Here is a 14179-nt window from a genome sequence, read left to right as displayed (position 1 = left end):
AGCCTGCTTTATAATAAAAAAACATGAAAATCTCACTTTTTTATAATATGGGACCTTTAAGTGATATAAATACTGTGAAAGTATCAAAACACTCAAACCACAGAGAAATACACACGGCTGTTAGGATTTCTGTCCATTTGTGATGTCACAAATCTATAATATTCAGACCATTTCACAGTTTTAAAACGTAAATATACTAAATGTGTCCCAGTTTATTTCCTGTTGCAGTGTATGTGAATGACATCAGCTGACAGGATGTAAACATGGACCCAAGCTAGTTTCCTAGCAACGCAATTCCGTCGCCATTCTGTTGAAATGCACTAAAACGGAGCGTTTCAGACAGAGCGTGAATACAGGTGTATTCAGACAGACAGAATGAAAAAATAATGTTTTTTCAACATTAAAGCATGTAAACACATTCTAGTAGAATCCCAAAATACAAACATGAACCTGAAAATGAGCATGATATGTCCCCTTTAAATAAGGTTAAGTAAGCTCAATATGTCAAAGCATACCATGAATTACCAACTGAAATGGGTGCAGATATCTAGGTTTCACCCTAGGATCATAGTTACCATAGTTATCTTTAAACACTGTTAGTTTTCTTCACCTGTTGACCTCAATCAATTGTTTGGGGGAAAATGCTGATATACTTAATCAGTTTTGATCTCCTACAGTTGCTTGTCACCACAGTCAGATGATGGTTTTGTTCATTGTCAAAGAAATATATTGGCCTGTGTTCAATTTATTGTGCTTATTTGTTAAAGTACCAGCTGAACTAAATTAAATGATGTATTATTTGTTAAGAAAAAAAACAAAAAAACATTGGCTTTATATGCTTAATATTAAAAATAAAGGTAGAAATTTAAGAAATTAAGAAATGGGATATTTCAGAACAGTAAAAAATAAAGACAAGGAAATAGTTCACTCTGAGGGCCCTATAGTGGCTGTGGGGTAGGCAGGTCTCTTGTGCCTGCAAGTATTTCCTGAACAGCCAAGCCCTACATTTCTGTTAATAGTCTACTACACCAAACTGGTCAGACTGCATACCTCATGGAATATCGTTCTCACAGAGAACCTTCATTTTTAAGGAGCAATATGTATCACAGACAGGTAGCATTTAAAATGGGTAACAGCAGTCCAAATTCAAAACATTGGAGCCGTGATCATCCCCTCCTCCGGTGTGACTGAACAGTTAGCGCAACCTTCTAGACACAACCGTGTTAGCCTCTGGCCAGCAGTAGTCGGAATCACTTCACCGGCTGTGTGTCTCAAACATAGACTATGTATATAAAGATGGACGACATGACAGCTCTCCAAACGTGAAGCCCAAACATCTGGATCGCCCTCTGGTGGCTGGCTGCAGTATAGGCTTTAGGTCATAAAGGCCGCCTCCTCCATGTTAACGGATGGGACATGGACCAAACTAAAAAAGTCAAAGTCAAATACATTTTTCCCAAAAATAGTTTCTGTCATTTTAGGTAGTTAGTAGTAGTAGTAGTAGTAGTATTTTATCCAGTCATCACACATAACACAATAAGTATAAACAGTACAAACAGTATTAACAAAGTCAACAGTCTCTTATTTTTACTGTCCTCTAATATTTTGTTATCGTATTCCTTCTTCTGTAATCTCATAATGGAATCAGTTTATTATTATACAACTTTATTTAATTTATATTTTGATAAGGATAATTATATCAGTAATTAATTTATATTTTTGTATGACAGAGATAAAAGGTAATAATTATTATATTTAGACAAGTTTAAGAAAATGAATTAGAGTATATGTTTAGCTCAATAAGGAAGCTGGTTAATTATCAATGAATGATTTATGGAGAAGGGGTGGGATTAAATACATTTGTACTTCTTCTCACTCCTTTTCGAATATGTAAACCAAGGCATCAAGTGTTTGACAATTTCTTTTGCTTATGTAAATATTACTTTTTTTCTGACTGTCCACTTGTTTGTATGATCATTCTCTTTTTTTATGTTCCGAAATAAATTTTGAAATAAAATTAATAAAATTATATATATATATATAAAATAAATATAAAGGAAAGCCATGGATGACTAAACGTCTGCAAAGGGCGTGCAATATATATATATACAGTATATATATATTAACATTACATTAGCATATATATATTTCACCCAGCACTTTCTTTCTAATAGGACAATCTCTAGGAATGTAAACAAAAAAATGCATCATATTCCTGATCAACATACACACCTGATCCCAGTTTTAATTTGTAATTGTCAACGCCTTTTATTTTGAAACTTGGAACCGGAAGTTACTGTCCCCTGCGTTAGCCGCCGCTAGCCGTTAGCCTCGCTGACAGCGCTGCTGCTGCTGATGTGATGTAGTTACGTTCTAGAGTTTCACAGCATCATCACCGCTATAGCCGACAGTAGCTCACCTTCATGTGATGTAAACAGACCGTGTTTATATTACCGTCAAACTTTAAAACGTGTCGTCTAAATATATAAACTAGGTTTCAAGAGAAAATAGTAACATTTGCGTGAAGCTAATTACAAGTCCGTCACTGTGTGTTATTAGCCATTTAACGGTGGAAGGCTAATTATGTTAGGCTAACGTGCTAAGAGACTGAAGGGATGTCGTTACAGTCCGTGACTCGTAAGTTAGTGACGTTATAAACGTGATAAAAGACCGTTGTTTGGAGACATGCCGCTCGGGAGGACCGGGTTAATCGGACTCGCTGTCGGAGCTACAGCCGGCTGCGGCTTGATCGCCTTCATGATCTACCGGGAGATCAGCAGGAGGAGAGCCCAGAGAGTGGTGCTGGAGGCCCGGACAGCTCCACGGCTCTCTGACGGAGCGGAGGAAGCGGTGCTGCTGCTGCTGGCGGACACGATGGATGCTGCTCAGGGGGATCAGGGTGGGTTGACTCTGCTCGGCTCTGCTCCTGAGAGATGCTTGGTTCTATCCAAGCCAACATGTGTATGTGGGGCCCATGTGGGTAAGAAATGGGCTGAAAAATGGGTCCTATATGGGATTGTCCATGGGTTCCATAATGGCCCCATGCCAAGTGCCCTTGTGGGCTTCATGCAGGAGTACACTGGGTGTTATATGGGCCCAATCTGGGCAACATAAACCAAAACCCACCCAGGTTTAAGTTCAATGTGGGAACTACATGGGGACTACATGGCCTGAAATATGGGTTGTAAGTGGGTTTGTCCACAGTTTCCATGTTGGCCCCATGCTCCAATTTCCCAGTAGTGACCCAACTAGAACCCACATGGGGAGCCCACATGGGGAGCCCATGTGGGACCTACTTAGTTGATCCAAGTGGGTGGCATTTGTGTTGCCCATTCTGAGCCCATGCACTAATTTCCCATTAGTGACCCATCTAGGAACCACATGGGGAGCCCATGTGGGACCTACTTAGTTGATCCAAGTGGGCCCCAGATAAGATGTCCATTTTAGGCCCATACACACTTGGTACCCAGGTACCCCCAGCATAACCCATGTGGGGTCCACATAACCATGTTGGCTGGGATCAGAAGGGATTTAAGAAAATCTCTCTTTTAGTTATGATGATGTATCATCTCTACCACATTCAGTGTGGCACATTAGAGGTATTATTTCCCTAAATGCATTGCAGTTAAAGAAAATATCACTCACTCTTTTGAGTTAGAGAATAGAATACATTTCATTGGTAATTAAAAGGGATTTTCACATTACATCACATGATTTTGTTTGTTTGAGGCTTTGTTGTTAATAGCAACATTTGACATTATGCCTTATCTCTGCAGTTAGAAACACTGAAAACCCTTAAACATTTATTATGAAATGTTAAATATGACTAAATTAGATTAAAGAGAAATTAGCCTGAGATCAGCATGCCTTCCACACACATGACCTTAACACCTAGCCCTGAAAGTTGCAGTTAGTCAGTTGGCCAACAATGCTGCAGCCCTTATGTCACTCCTTCAGGCTGAGTCTGACCACTAGGCATTGATCAGTGAGCTCGGCGATCAGCGAGCTCGGTGAGCTCCAGTCACTTTTTGTCAAAGTTGCCGCTCCTTTAGGGGGTTTGAATGGCTCTTAGTTTGACTCCAAGCCTGGGACCAGTTTGCCTTGGATGCTATTGTCCCCCTACAATACAGCTCCCAGGACAACCTCCTTCCCCCACTCCCTACTCCACCACCATGTTAAAGTGGCAGTTCTATGAGGCTACAGATGCAGAGCTCAGACAGGAGCATTGAAAGGAGCCAGTCAACGTGGTTCAGGCATCTCATTAGGGTGCCTCCTGGACGCCTCACTGTAAAGGCTCGGAGGAAACCAGGGACAGACCCAAGTTATACTGGATTATATATCTCATCTAGCCTGGGGACACCTTGGGATCTCTCGGGAGCTGGAGGAGGTAGGTAGGTAAGTAGGTAGGGAGAAGGACATCTGGGCTGCCTTTCTTAGCCTGCTGCCACCGCAACCTGGATAAGCAGAGGTAAATAGACGTACGGACGGATGGATGTTCATGTTTGGAGTGTGGGAGAAAGGTTGTAGATCAGGGTACGCTTGACTAAACTGTCCAAACCCACATCTGACATGTTCTGTCTCCTGTCTCCTCTTCCAGAAGTGGAGGCCCAGCAGCAGGCTCTGGCAGCGGTGGAGGCAGCGGTGCAGGGCCTGTCCCCGGAGCAGCAGCTGGAGCTGAGGAACCAGCTGGACCAGGTGCTGACCTGCGTGTCATCACTGCGCTCGGAAGTGGCCGAGCTGAGAGGCGGCCTGCAGGACATCGCTGTGCAGATTATCCAGGATGTCAAGTGAGTCACAGTGGTGACTGAAATGTATAGCCTCTCTGCCCTACTGAGCCTTTTTCATTATGATGCCGAATAATAGTTTTTTGGCACGGCCATCGTAATTTTAACTGATTAACGCTATCAGTTAAACGGTTAAAAGAAATATAAAAAAATAGCTAAAAAGCTGAGCAAATCTCAGAGGAGTGTGCAGACATACAGCTGACAACCTCGGAGCTAACTTAAATGATGCAGTGGAGACTCACTGGGACAATACACGCAGCGTCATGGCTGCTACAGTAACTCGGTTAGAAAAAAAAATTAAAAATTAGCATCCCTACTGTAAATATGCAACCACTTCACTAAGTTATAGTGTAACTTCCACACTGCGTTGGTCAGACAAAGCTACATTTGAACTTACGCATAGCTGGTACAACACGCTGCAGGATTGTTGGTTTTGTTTGACTGATGTGAATGTGTGTTCCCCCCTTCCCCACATTCAGAAAGGGAGTGGAGGACAGTCAGCGGGTACGTCGGCGGCGCCATGTCATCCACAGGGAGCGCACTGACTCCACCGGCTCCAGCTCCATCTACTTCACCGCCAGCCAGGGCATGGCCAGCACGTATGAAGAGACCAGCGAAGGAGGGTATGTCATGGGTTGGTGTTGTTACAAAGCAGCACTAGGGATGCTAATTTTGATTTTTTTTTTTAATCTTTGACAGGATTAGTGTGTTTCATGCAGCAGTGCTGCATGAAACGCAGTGCTGTGGTTTTAGCGCTTAACAAGCTGCCCAACCGCAACGATAATCTGATGCACAAACAGGATAAATCGTCATTTATTGCCAGCTGTAGTGTTTGAGCAAAACAGACAACTGAGTCCCCAGCTCACCAGGATTAGGCATTTTACCGGGGATGACCTCCCGCTCCACCACCTGTCTGGGCTGGGCCGTTCAGGACAGGGGACAGGTGCAACGGCACCGCAGCATTTTTCTTTCCGTAAAAACAATCAATAGTTCTCTTCATTTAAAAATAGCTGTATGTTTTAAGGTTGTGATATCACTCGGGGAGGAGTACAGGGCATGTAAATGTTTAGTCACACTTGAGAACAGTTTTTTTTAAAAGGCTTCTTAACAAGCTTCATTAGCTTAATTCCTGTTAATCTCTAAGGCCATTACAGACTGTTAAATAGTGCCAAGAGTGGCCAATTCTAAGTACCTGACTGGTGCCGGTAGTTTAAACTTGACTTGTTTTTTGGTTATTGAGGTGAACTGACTCTTTTAAAGGTATAGAAAACTGAAACCAGACGTAATCATAAATGATGTGAAATGAGTCATTTAAATCATCAAATAATAATGTGCATGTCCCAGGTACTCGACGGCCTACGCGGAGTCCGACTACACCGATCGTGACACGGACAGAGAGGAGGGTGAGCGGGAGGCTGAACAGGAGTCTGAGGAAGAGGAGGACAGGAGCTGTGCCACCGTCCTCACCCTCCGCCAGGAAGACTCCCAGGAAGGAGAAGTGGAGGAGAGAAGCCTGCTGGAGGAGGAGGAGGAGGATCAGGAGGATGAGGAGGAAGAAGATGGAGAAGATGGAGAAGATGGAGGGAGGCTGCAGCTGGTGACTGAAGTTCCCAGTGGGGAGCTGGCTCTCCTCCTGGCTCAGAGTGACATCCTCCACACAGGAGACGCCAGTTTAAAGGGAGAGGGCTTTCGCCTGCTGCTGGACAACAGAGCAGAGGTAAGGGACGGGACTCCCGACTCACTGGTCACAAGACGGTAAACTAGTGCTGAAGCTATTGATGATAACAATAATAATTATAGAATAAAGAGCATTTTATATAGCACATAAAGATGACAAATACACGTATACAGTGGATAGGAAATGAATACACCCCCTTTAACATTTTTATAATTATATTTTTATTGACACTAAGCAACAAACATACTTCGTGGAACGAGTTATGTTCGGTTCAGACTACATGATATCAGCCCGATTATAGCCCGACACGGCCGTCTTAAGGTGTCGACTCGGATCGGTAACGATGAATGAGTGTCGCGTGAGACAATCGATCGTTTTATCTCGTGTAGTGTGTCATAGTACATGACAACCGACGCCGCGTCAGCAACAAAGCTCTCCCAGCTTCAACAGTTCTGGGACAAGCTCTCCAAATCCAGGTGTGCCCACCTTGTGCAGAGCTAGCTACCCAAAAAGACTGGTAGCTGTGGTTGCTGCCAAAGGTGCTCCTACCAAGTATTGACTCGGGGTGTATACTTGAGAAATCCTATATACAGTACTTGTATACATGTCATACACACACATGTATATGAAAGTACTGATCATAAGAAAGCCTTACGATAAAATGAAGATCCCAAACAGCTGCTGGTTACAAAGACACTGACTGGTGTTCTTCTGATTCGGTGTCCTCAGTACGGAGACAGCAGGGAGTTTCTATGGCGACTGGCTCGGGCTTACAGTGATATGTACGAGTCCACTGAGGACAAACAACAGAAGAAGATCTACGCACAACAAGGTAATGGACAAACACACACACACACACGCACACACACGCACACATAGACAGATATGAATATTATATTAAAGGTGCTAAATGTGATATCCAGAGCATTAATATAGCAGCAAACAACTATTAGCTGGGTAAAGATATATGATAGAGGAGTAATGTCTACCTGAGCAGAGAACGAAGTCTCTCTCCCTCTGTGTGCGTGTTGCAATCTGAGCTTCTCCTTGCTTTGTTGATGTTGCCGGGCCGCCCGTGCTTTTAGTGCATGTTAGTGCTAGGGATGTGCATTCCAAACAAAAATACTATTTGAAAATCACTGGGAATTAGTCGATTATTATTCGAAAATCGCCGCACATCCACAGAATATTTTGTTTGTACGCTTCCTGGCGTTTCGGAGCATATTGCAACGAACAACACGCTGAGCATAAACACCTCTGTGCATGCTTGTAGCGCGCGCGCCATCTACGGAGGCCCCGTGCTACGGTGTCTCTGTGAGTATAAACAAAGCTTAAAGGACCAGTTTGCAGCATTTAGGGAGATCTATTGTCAGAAATGGAATATAATATTAATAAGTATGCTTTCTTTAGTGTATAATCACCTGAAAACTAGGAGTCATTGTGTTTTCGTAACCTTAGAATGAGCTGTTTATATCTACATATGGAGCGGGTCCTCTCCAAGGCGCCGGCCGCCATGTTTCTACAGTAGCCCAGAAGGGACAAACCAAACACTGGCTCTAGATAGAGGTATTCACGTTTTCACGTCAGCCACCGTAGTTCTCCTACACGCTTGGCACATGGGAGAAGTTTCAGTTGGTTGGTCTGCAACCCAAAAGTTAAAAGATAAAGTATCCATGTCTCTTTATAAGTATTTCCTTCTCAAGATCCTCCACCTTTCAAATTCCAGTACCCACTCAGGTGGTGGAAAAGACAGCACTGCCGTGTACCTCGAGTAGTTAAAGGAAAATACCCAACTAAAAACAGAACTATACTGCCTCAGTCATGAACACCCATATGTTGGTCAAATATGACTGTTTCTACCTTCGAGACTATTGTAATGTTTGTCATTGAGTTGTGAGCTGGTGTTTTCAGGTCGAGATGAGGCAGAGTTGGCCCTGAAGAAGAACGGCCTGAATGCCGAGTGTCACAAATGGTAAGATGGTGAACTTATACCTAATATTCTGGGTTTCAACTCTACATAGATATCGATGCCACCGGTGACCTTTTCGATTGTATTTTGATGTCCCAGTTATGCCGTGTCTTTGGCTCCAGGTTTGCTGTGCTCACAGGACTGAACTGCAAGCATGAGGGCATGCATAGCAAACTGAAGAGCAGCCAGATATTAAAGGTAAACACTATATTCAGCTGATGTTTTGTTTCAAATACAGTTTGGGGTTTTACTTTCATCTTTTTTTTTGTTTTCTCCACTCAGGAGCATCTGGACCGAGCGATCTCCCTCAGAGATGATGACCCCATGTGTTTCTACCTGCTTGGCAGGTGGTGCTATGAGGTGAGAGAAGGGGGCTGCATTCCGCTCTTATTGTTAACTCTGACTTTATCACCCAACCATCCATAAATCAACGCTGTGAACTTAAAGCTGCAGTCGGTAACCATGAGCATATAATGATAGAAGTTATTTTTATGACAGTCGACGTTATGATGATGTCGCTACTTCATCCAAGACATGACAGCCGTGTGTCTGTGTCTCTGCAGGTAGCCACTCTGGACTGGTTGGAGAAGAAGGCGGCCGCTGCCCTCTACCAGATCCCACCCACCTCCACACTGCACGACGCGCTTGAGAACTTCCTCAAGGTACCAAAGTGCTGTAGATGACGAGCATGTTAAACATCTACTCCACATGTAGTCCATCCATCCTGTGGGCTCTGTGGTGAACACCCACTGGAGGCAAACAAATGGTCTCCACCACTTCTTGTTTATTGCTGTGTGAGTGTAGAGCAAACGTTGTGTTGATAAGCAACCTACGGCTTTCTCCAACAATTTATGTGACTCAGTTCCCTGTTCAGACCTGCTATTAACATGTGATCGGATCACAAGTGGACAGCTCTAAGTACAGGTGTGAAAGCACTCTAGACACATTGAGATCGGATGTTTCAGACCACATTCAGAGGTGGTCCGGGCCACATATGGCCACATTCTTTTAGCAGTGTGTAGTGAATGTGTCCTGAGCCACATTAAGGACCGCCTACTCATCTGATGCGGGATCTCTGTGCTCTTCAGGTGAATAAACAGGCAGATGTGAGCGCTTGTCAGCATGGAAACAGCCTCTGTGCTCTACTCTATCCTGTCAGTGCAACTGTATTTTATTAAAATATATCTTATCTATAGGCTACATATCTACAGACTATCAGACTAGGCACGCAAAGTGCATTATTATCATACTGTCAGAGATGTGTCGGTCTTTTTGTTCCGCTGCTTTGCACAGAGCTGACACTCGCCCGCCTGCTCGCTCTCTCTCCTCCCCGGCTCTCTTGAGCTCTGCACTCTTAATAAAATGTACCCAAATTCACGATATTACTACTGACATTCCTATAATATTACGTCACAACGTCTGCTGTATTAGCCGTGTGTTTACTGGGTATTTATTTGCATTTAGAGCGGGGAAATGAGATCAGCTTAAAGTGGCAGTAGGCAACAATATTTTGGCATAATTTGGCAAAAATTCCATAATAACCTTTCAGCATATTGTAATTCAAGTGATCTGAGAGAAAACTACACCTCTGCACCTCCTCATGGCTCTGTTTACAGGCTTTAGAAAATCTTGCCCGTGACGGCAGACTTTGACCAATCACAGGTCATTTCAGAGAGAGCGTTCCTATTGGCTGTTCCACAAAAGGAGATGCGCGTTCACGTCTGGTCTCTGCAGATAGTGAAAGCCTCGGTCAATGGCGGAACAACCTACTGGAAAGCTTGCTATTCCAGCATTGGCAGCAACTGCCTACACCTCAAAACAACCCAAAAAAAGAAAGACAGACTTTCAAAAAGACAGTCCAAACTGTTGATGTCGTTAGAAGGTAATGTGTAGCTCGCTGCGGTAGCCTCCTCAGATGTAGCGAGCACGTATGAAGCGCGTGCATATGCCCGTTCTCGTGTGGGGGGAGGGGCTTCGGACAGAGAGGGGAGAGCGGAGAGAGGAGAGAGAGGAGAGAGCAGCTCGAGGGGATGCAGGATTTTGCGTTTTCCGGATTTCTACGCACTGCAGCTTTAAAGCTGTCCACTTGTGATCCGATCACTGAGGACGCATGTTAATACCAGGTCTGAACAGGACCTTTGTGCCAAACAGCCCTTCGTTTATGTTTGTGTCTGTGAGGGACATACAAAGTGGGATCCCAGAAACTGCCATAATGACCTTCTCCTGTATAGACATTTACACAGTAAACACAGTGAGAGAGTGGGGATGATGTAATGCAGTCTTAAAACACTCAGTAACCTTGGAGCTTCTTACTCACAATGCTGTGAGAAAAACAAGGAGGGGTCTTCACCTTTAGTGGGCTTTTCATTTTCTATTCATTGCCTTGTGATTGTAAAAATGCTTAATATATTAAATGTTTGTCTTGTGTCCTGTATTCCAGGCAGAGGAACTCAGTCCAGCTTTCTCCAAGATGGTGAGACTTTACATCGCACAGGTAAATGACCAAATCCACTGATCCCACAGGGTCTTTTAATACTGTAGATGATACCAAAGAATGACTTTCAATGTGGCTCGTAGCACAACCAGTATTGACCACTTGAACACGACTGACACAATTTGAGTCAAAACTCGTACCCCTTTTTTGAAGTCATAAGTCAGTCAATTCTGAACACAGCACATGCTGCTGGAATCAGAGCGACCCTTTCAGCAATACCTCCAATGTTCATAAATCTACTTAGAAATCACAAGTTCAGAGCTTGCCTCATGATCATCAGATTCAGACATTAATGTGGCAATCTCAAACATTTTCATTTAAATAAATGTCTGTTAAGTCACCATATATCGCCAAATGAGGTAACACAATGGAGACTGAGTCTATGGCCCACTGATGAAAGTATTGCACTATTTTTTAAATTTGCAGTATTATGAACTGGGTCTGTGATGTTAATGCACAGGCTGAGCGGAGTTATTAAAAAAAAATTCCCGAAGCCAGATCATGATCCGGATCGCCACCAAAATCAAATGGATTGTTCATTGTGCCAAACCCCACCCCTCCAAAAGATTTAAATCAAATCCATTGCGGGCTTTTGGAGTAATCCTGCTAACAGACAAATAAACCAACGCCGGTGAAAACATGACCTCCTTCCTAGGCTTTCGGCCTTGGCGGAGGTAATGAACAGTAAACATTTAGCAAACTGTCAATTAACAAATAATCAACATAAATAAATATTACATGTCCTAAAAGCTGGAAGAAGTTTATGGTCCTCCCCTTCTCCATAACTCGAACAATTAACTCAATATTTATCATGTATTCCTTTTTTTATTTCAGTTCCAACCTTGGTAATGAAGTGATATTTTTCCCCGGTTGTCCACGTTAGGTCAGATAATGATTTATTATATGTTGATGTAAAGTGTTCCAGCAGCAGAAGGACCTGTGGTTTCGCTCTTTAACACACCGCTGGTGAAGCTGTTTGTCACAACACACGGGGGGAAGCAGCGCCTTTTGTAGTTCATCTTCAGAACACTGTAGTTTCACCACGGCAGACATGCGTCACTAACATCCGCCGCCGTCGCATCATAATCACGTAGCCTATAGTGAAAGTGCGGTCATATTCTCTCAACACCACGGTTGTCCTTCTGAATTCTCCTTCAAATCTTTACTTGATCTCATGATGTTTTCCATCGAGGTCAAAGGAAGAGTGGTTAGGAGAAGAAGTTAGAATATCATTTTTTGACTTTTCGACCGCAGCCTCAGTCTATGGTTGTGATTGAGGACTAGAAGACTAATCATCATGTTGTTTTACTGTTAGTGTCACAAGCAGCTGGGAAACATCTCCGAGGCCACCAACTGGACTGAGCTGGCTCTGAAGATGCCCACAAACTCCAATGATGTAAGAGCACACTTCACATGACATTCACCAAAAAATAGATTTCAATATTTCTGTTTATAGCATTGAGAGTTGTGTGCATAGCTCAGTGCTGCAGATTACAATGAAAAGCAAACAAAAACTTTGAATTTCTCAGATGTGTCAGAATTTAAACTTGAGACTAAGTGCATGTAACGCAATTATGTGCATTTTTTTTATTGTTTTCTTTTCTTTATTCCCAAGGATGACACGTCTAAACTGGAGGCTCAGCTTCGAGTCTTAACTGACAAAAATCTGACAAAATAGAAGTTCTCCTGAGATCCAGCAGATGGCGCCGATCCGCGGCTATCCAGTCAGATGAGCGACACACTTTTTCTTTCCCCTTCATTGGTGGATACCTTTATCATACTGTCACTGTGAAATGATATGGAGTTTATTGATGTATATTTATTTTTCTTTAATATGGCTTAATTGAGTCACTATAAGTAATATATATCGTAATGTTTATGGTGTCTAATGTTTTCTATTTGTTTGGCTTTTTTTAACTGATAATCAGTGACAAGTATGTTTTGGTTTTAGCACCATATTCTTAATTCAACAGGCGTACTTAAAGGATCACAACATAAAAAACAACAGCATATTTTGTCACTTCCCTCTAGTAGAATCCATCCAGTCAGGCAGATGGTTTTGGTTTTATATGGGAAGGTATTTTTGTTTTTGAAGTGGGTTCCAACACGGAGACTAATGGGACCGAAACCTGCTTACACAGGGTCACGTTTGAAAAAAGATATCTAGAATAATCTAAATTTACCACAACACTGCACGTTTTCTGACATTGACTGATAAATGTGATGAAACATGATCTGGAAACGGAGCTTCCAGTTTGATCAGGGATGTTTTAAGAGCTTTAAAAGGGAGAGAGAGGCACTTTGGGAGTCACTAGAACTTTTGTCTTCATGGATTATAAGTTATTCTAATATTGTTCCGCTGGGTCCATCCCAGCTGTTCTTTAACAGATGTGTTTGTTGTGGAGATAAATGTAGTAATAAATAACACTGTAGTATTTTGATCAGAACATTATTTTTTTCAAGTTTTTTTTCTCCAACTTCAAATCACTTAATGAATAGATGATGTAGTAGAATGCTGAATTCACACCAGGCAGCGGTGAAGTGTGGCTCGCCGCAATAATTAGGTTAAACTTCTCCCAATTTTAGTTTGGCCACGCTTCGCCGCAGTTTTTCATAGATGTTGCATGGCAGCCGGCCACTGTTCGCTGCTGCTCCGGTGTGAATTTGGTGTAAAACAACTGTACCGGACCACATGCAGCCACCTCAGTAAAATGACAGAGCGCATGGAGTCTCCTGTTTGAATATTGACTGAAAAGTAACCGAATATTTTTGTACCTTATTCTGTGTTGAGTGTATTTTGCTGCCTTTGAACTTGAGTGGTTTTACATTCCTGTTATTTTTCTGAAGTGAAATTTGAAGCAGCTTATTTACTTTGTGATCTAACATCACTTTTGTTTTCTATTTTTAATTTATTCTTTCGCAGTCGCTGCTGTGAAATAACTATTCTGATTCCGCAATGAAAAGTTAATATGCACTTAAATGACAGATGGATAACACTGAATAAAATTCTTTTTTTTGTACTTGTCTTGTAAACTTGTAGTTGCATGTGTTTAAAAGGTAGAATATGGAACCGTTGTCAGTTGCTGGTTGTAAACACACCGCCCAGAAACTATTTTGAGTAAAGCAAAATAAGAAGAACGAAGAGAATCCAGGCCGAGGGCTGCAGGGTCTCTGCAGAAACAGACACCACCACACACTGCTGGTGGGGTATAGTGATGATTAAGACTGATTATTTTAGTATCAGTCTATACATT

General features: G+C 42.6%; 1 protein-coding gene across 2 annotated transcripts; it reads left to right on the top strand.

Annotated features, from left to right (window-relative positions):
* Window positions 1-2295: 2295 nt before the first annotated feature.
* rmdn3 (regulator of microtubule dynamics 3) lies at window positions 2296-13945 on the top strand. 2 transcript variants are annotated; one of them, XM_037750257.1, is made up of 12 exons: window positions 2296-2899; window positions 4598-4787; window positions 5264-5407; window positions 6129-6501; window positions 7183-7294; window positions 8374-8434; window positions 8554-8629; window positions 8714-8791; window positions 8995-9093; window positions 10872-10925; window positions 12241-12321; window positions 12541-13945. In XM_037750257.1, exons 1-12 carry the CDS (start codon window positions 2686-2688, stop codon window positions 12601-12603), a joined length of 1545 nt encoding a protein of 514 aa, XP_037606185.1. In that variant the 5' UTR covers window positions 2296-2685; the 3' UTR covers window positions 12604-13945. The 2 variants fall into 2 exon arrangements, with proteins under 2 accessions (XP_037606185.1, XP_037606186.1); XM_037750258.1 differs by having other exon boundaries at window positions 2297-2899; window positions 7192-7294.
* Window positions 13946-14179: the final 234 nt, after the last annotated feature.

The sequence above is a fragment of the Sebastes umbrosus genome, chromosome 18 (assembly GCF_015220745.1).
Source record: "Sebastes umbrosus isolate fSebUmb1 chromosome 18, fSebUmb1.pri, whole genome shotgun sequence".
In the NCBI taxonomy this organism is placed as follows: Eukaryota; Metazoa; Chordata; class Actinopteri; order Perciformes; family Sebastidae; genus Sebastes; species Sebastes umbrosus.
The sequence above is the reverse complement of the archived record's forward strand: the minus strand, read 5'-3'. Positions and strand labels throughout refer to the sequence as shown.